General features: G+C 34.1%; 1 protein-coding gene across 1 annotated transcript in view; it reads left to right on the forward strand.

The window, feature by feature from the left end:
• SMC2 (structural maintenance of chromosomes 2) overlaps positions 1–3,713 on the forward strand; it is a 51,899-nt gene extending 48,186 nt beyond the window's left edge. The window contains exons 24-25 of the mRNA XM_040240872.1: positions 772–919; positions 1,783–3,713. Coding sequence (XP_040096806.1) covers positions 772–919; positions 1,783–1,941 — 307 coding nt within the window. The 3' untranslated portion in view covers positions 1,942–3,713. The remainder of the gene's footprint in view (positions 1–771; positions 920–1,782) is intronic.
• Positions 3,714–6,000: the final 2,287 nt, after the last annotated feature.

Consider the following 6,000-nt stretch of genomic DNA (forward strand, 5'->3'; position numbering starts at 1 on the left):
CAATGCCTTAAATATTCGGCACAGAGAAAGCCATTGAAAAGTAGTTTTAGGTCACGTTAATGACCTTAGCTACCCTGTTCAGCTTGTTTGCTTTTTATTGTACTGTTTCATTCCTTTCCTTTGCTAGAAAATTTGGTTTCATTTTCCTAGACCCCCTCTTCTTCTACACACATTTTCCCCCCACTTACATGTTTCTTAATAAATACCTCATTGGAATACAGTAAGCATTAGACTGTTTAGTGTCGCATGCTAGAAGATATTTGAAGTTATAGAGTTAAGTGTGTTACAGCTGTTACTGTAATTTTAATATCATAGTACATAAAGATTTTTAACGAAATGCTTAAGAAAAAAAAATACTATGAGAAGTATTGTATTTCTTCATACCAGATTAGAACAAAATCTGTTACAATTAAAAGGGATATAAAAGAACTGAAAAAGAGTTTTGAGGAAGGAAAGGAAAAACTATTAACACTAATATGATGTCTCTTAAGATTAGATGCTAAATTCTAATTATCTGACAAGAAAGAAGAACATACAACTGTTCTATTCAAAATAACACTCATTGAAGAGAGGGAAGAATGGAAAGCTAAACTAAAAGAAACACTGTAATACAATAAAAGTTTTGAAGTTTGAAACTTCAGATTGTTTCTATAACTATCTTCCAGCTAAATCAGCACTATTCATAATAATAGGATAGCAGATTTGCTTCAGCGCTTTGGTAAAAAGTGGTAAAATCGAGTTTTGATGGTATTTCTTTCGGCCTTTTCTCAGGTCTTTAGTGGCTCTGTCATTAATCCTGTCCATGCTCCTTTTCAAACCTGCCCCAATCTACATCCTGGATGAGGTCGATGCAGCCCTGGATCTCTCTCATACTCAGAATATTGGCCATATGCTGCGTACTCATTTCACACATTCTCAGGTAAGAACCAAAAAGAGCCTCAGAATAGTTATAGAATTTTGTTTTTCTAAAACTGTTCTTTAGTAGTGGTCAATATATATAAGGAAGTTAGGATTGAGGAATACCAAGGTGTTGTATATCTCTTTAAATATATAATTCTATTCAAATGGTTCCAGAAGGAAAGAGGCTTTCATCTCTTATTAAAGAAAGGGCCTGGAATTATAATTGCAGGTTATAGCATGAAGAGGTATCTATTTTTTTTGTCACTTGGAATTATTTAGGTTAATTATTTTCTCTAGCTAGCTGCCAGAAGATGCACAATCAAAACAAGACTGTTTCAAAGATGTACCTGGAAAATATATCAGAAAGTCATGTGTCACTTGATGGATATACTCTTCATTCCTCCTAAAATGCAGAGGAAAGCCCTTGAAGCTAAAAACAGTTTTTTATTGAACTGTTGCTGCAGTAACTAGGGCTACCAAATAGATAAAACATTGAATAGCTCTGGGGGGCTTCTCTTACAGTTATCATAGATTGTATATTTATTATGGCAGGTTTTTAGCAGATAACAGTGGCATTTAGAGCTAGCAATAAGACAGTTGATACTAACTGGAGAAGACAGCAACAAGCAGTCAACCAGCAGGAAATAGTAACTTGGGTAATGAAGCACTCAGTAAAATTAAGAGACTCCTAAAACTGCATATGGAAAGAATTCATTTAGGTGCCTAATGATAACTATTTATTATGTGCATTTGCTTGGAGCCCAGCATTTAAAGAGATAGCACAATCAAATTTTTTCCAAATGATTCTTAACCACAGTATAAAAAGAATGAACTTCAAGGATGCTACAGATTTTTCTTTTATGTTTTCCTTTTTCCCTTAAGTTCATTGTGGTATCCCTAAAAGAAGGTATGTTCAACAACGCAAACGTCCTTTTCAAAACCAAGTTTGTGGATGGTGTTTCTACAGTAGCCAGATTTACTCAGTGTCAAAATGGAAAAGTTCCAAAGGAAAACGAATCCAAGTCAAAAAGACCCAAATGATCACACATGAAGTTAAAAGTAAAGATTCACTCCTTCACCTTGACCTGTTTTTTTAAATATACACTTTATAAGAACTTGGGATTCATGTTGTTTATATAAAAATTTAATATTGTTACCTAACCCATTTTCTCTTCCTTATATAATCACTTATAACTGAGCATAAACTCCTCTTTTCTGAATCAGTGTTAACTATGGTCCAATTACTGTAATTGTGATTTTATGTATGTCACCAAGTGTTTTTTCTTACACAAGTCTTTTCTATATTAGGGAGCCTGAGATACATGGTGGTAAATTTTGTATGTAAGAGCAAAATTACCAAGAAGCAGATGAAATTAACACAGAATAAATATAGCTGATAATCAGCTTTTAATAGCTAATTCCTAAATTAATATTAGTGTTTTCTGTTGCTAATAATGTCATTCAGGTAAGGAAGAATCATATAGCAAGTAGCTGGACCAACAGAGGGAACAAAAAGAAAGCTGTTAGGCATGCACTGAGCGATTTGTGTTTAGTTCCTTGAGGACAGTGCCAGGTCTCTGATTTAGACTCAAATAGAAAGCAGATTTTTAAGAGATTCCTGTTATTTTAATGATGTTTGAATATCATATGCTTAGTAATTGGTCTGTGCATTCTTTTTTTTTTTTGGTCTTTATGAGTATTTTAATAAGAGCTTGGGAGAAAGGTATCCTCTGCATGCTGCTCTCTGCTGCAGGTTTAGCTGAAGTGTCCTAATATGGTCAGAGATTTTGTTAGCCTTTTCATAATCCAATCAATAACAGTCTGTTGGTGAATAAGAATATAGGAGCCAGCAGACTAAACCAAATTAATCTTTTTCTTTTAGTCAGATACATATGTAAACAAATAGATTCATCTGTTCTCCCAAAAGGACTCAAAATTTGATGACTATTTCTTAGTGTCCTCTGTTTTCCAATTCAAAACCATGAATTGCCTTTTAAGATTTCCAAAGATGGCACTAACAAACAGCCTAAGAATACTATTGATAAGATTCTTAGTATCTCCTAGTTTATCCCTAGAACCATGTCTTCCAAACTCCAGATCTTGAAAGTTCTGACGTGATTTAACTTGACCTCACAAGTTCAATTTATTTTGGCCCCACATTTCTTCTTACTACTTGAGTTTTTGTTCCTTTTTGGTATCCTTTTCCTACTATATGCTCATACTTCCTGGTCTTGGGTTTAATATTTCTCATCCTTCATCCTCATACATAACTGAGGATGTCAGGTAACACCCAGGTAACTGTGGGGCACATTGGAACGATTGAATATGGAATTAGTTCTGTCCTCTGTTGGAGGAGACAAAGTTATAAATGCTGAGTTACAGGAAGGTCCAGTATTGTATCCAGTAGACGTAAGTACCGTGGTGGTGGTGTAGTCACTAAGTCGTGTCCAGCTGTTGTGATCCCATGAACTGTAGCCCATCAGTTTCATGATATTTCTTTCCAAATGTATTGCGAATTGTTTGCCAAAAAGAATTAATTCACACTGTTGTCAACATAGTATACCTGTTGACTCCAACCTGGTCAGCAGTGGCTGTTAATTATAATGATTCTAATTTACTAGTTATAAAATGGTATTTAATTTCTATATTATAATTTTGTAAGTAATTTGTAGGATTGACTGTTTTACCATATGTGCTGATTTTCTTTCCTCTGCGAACAAATTTTCTATTTGTTTGCTTTTCCAATTTTTGTCTATGTATATAATCTTGCTTTTTGATGGAAATCCTCTAATGTATTAAACTTTTGTAAGTAATGTTGTCATTATTCTTTAATTAGAGGGAACACATTAAGGGGAATGGGAACATTTGTTTCACAGTAATATGAGTAACTAGTATTTGAGCTTTTTCTATACATCAGACACTGTATTCATTCATGTTTTCACACTTAATTCTCATAATAGTCCATTGAGGTAAATACTGTTATCATTAGCACTATATAACTGAGGAAACTCAATTGAGCCATGAGGTTAAGAAACTTGCCCACTGTGTTAATACAGTTAGTGACTAGCAGAGCCAAAATACAGATCTTACTGTTAGTCTCCAGAACCTATTTATACTCTACCTCTCTGATAGCTTGAACATCTGCATTTGTTATACATAGTAAATTTACGAGATGTCTGGATGACTAATATATACCATGTGAAACTTAGGGAAAAATCTCAAACATTCAAAGAAAGGATTCCTTGCTTTTTTGTTATTGGGGTTTCAGGTATGCTAACAGCAAATTCCAAAACAAAGATGAGAGAATCCCTCTTCTACAATATATGGTGGAGTAATTTAACAGGCTAACACTCCCACAGTCATGTCATTTGCAAATTAAGGAAGTTGCTTCTTTTTTAATCTGTTACCTTTTTTATTCTCCTGCCTTATTTCACTGGCTTGAACTTTCAGCTCCACGTTGTATGTAAGAGTGATGCAAGCTGGCATATTTGCCTTTTTCTCAGAATTAGGAGGAAAGCTTTTCAGTCTTTCACCACTGAATATAATGTTAGTTACAGGCTTTTGGTACATATTCTTTATCACCTACCTTAATATTTATTCTAGATAAATAAGAATAAAGCAAACCCAAATTAAACAGAAAGATGGAAATAATAGAGGGTAAAAAATCAACAATTTATAAGAGAAAAATAAGAAAAAAATTGGTGAAATCAACATTTGTTTCTCAAAAGAGCAACAGAATCAGTAGATCTCTAATTAGACCAATCAAATAAACCAGAGAAACTACCAATCACTAATACCAGGAATGAAAGAAGAGTTGCCACTATGGATCTTAATTAAGGATACAAATTATGACCATTTTTATGTCAGTAAGTTTGACAACTTAGGACAAAATGGGAAAATTAGGAAAATAAAAATCACTGGAACTGCCACAAGAAGAGACAAAATCTGAATAGCCTCAAATACTATGAATACAGTTGAAGTTATTATCTTCCCACAAAGAAAACTCCAATCCCATATAGTTTCTCTTATTTCTTCCAGTCATCATTACACAAAATTTTTCAGAAAACGGAGGGGGAAGAAATAGTTCCAACTTATTTCATGAGGTCAGCCTTGTTCCGATATTAGAACTAGACCAAGACATTACAAAACAAGAAAATTACAGGACAATGGTCCTCATGAACAAAAATCTTGAAAATATTAGCAAACAATCTAACATCTATAAAAAATAAGTCATTTTCAGATTTTTTCAACATATGGAGCTGACATATATGGAAAACAAGCACTCACCCTTTACAACATACATGAAAACTAGAAATGAGTCATGGACCTAAAAGTAATAATCAACACTTCTAGAAGACACTTTTAGTGGTCAAAGATTTCCTAGGACAAAAAAAAAGCCATTTAAAAAAAGAAACATTACATTGAAAATCTCTTCAAAAGACAGGAAAACAAAAACCACAGATTCCAAGAAATAATTTGCAGTGTGCTGTGCTTAGTCACTCAGTGGTGTTCAACTCTGCAACCCCATGGACTGTAGCCCGCTTGGCTCCTCTGTCCATGGGGATTCTCCAGGCAAGATCACCGGAGTGGATTGCCATGCCTTCCTCCAAGGGATCTTTTCAAGCCAGGGATCAAACCTGTGTTTCCTGCATTTCAGGCAGATTCTTTACCAGCTGAGCTACCAGCGAAGCCCTTGCAATGTACAGTTAACAGAATCACATGCAAACTGAAGAAAGAACTTGTTATTCACATGTTCAGTATTTGCATGAATGGTGCAAAGTGGTAGGTGAAACTGCTGTCACTTTAGTTTAAATTAAGGCCACGTGGTATAAGTAGTACCAACTGCATTCACTACCATGCATTTGAACTTTAAAATGGCATTTTGAGTGTATTTAATAAAGCTGTAAGAGTTATTTTATATCTCAGCTTCCTGAGTACATGTCTAATAATCTCAGTGATTAAATGTGAATTATGTATAAAGCACTTAAGTTGCATATCAAAACATGGTTATTTTGCAGAAATTCAATTATTTCAGTTGGGTGAAGAAACTTTTTTCATAGAATTCCAGTTTTACCTGAAAAGATAACTTAAAACAAACTG

Source organism: Oryx dammah, unplaced genomic scaffold (assembly GCF_014754425.2).
Source record: "Oryx dammah isolate SB20612 unplaced genomic scaffold, SCBI_Odam_1.1 HiC_scaffold_1, whole genome shotgun sequence".
NCBI lineage: Eukaryota > Metazoa > Chordata > Mammalia > Artiodactyla > Bovidae > Oryx > Oryx dammah.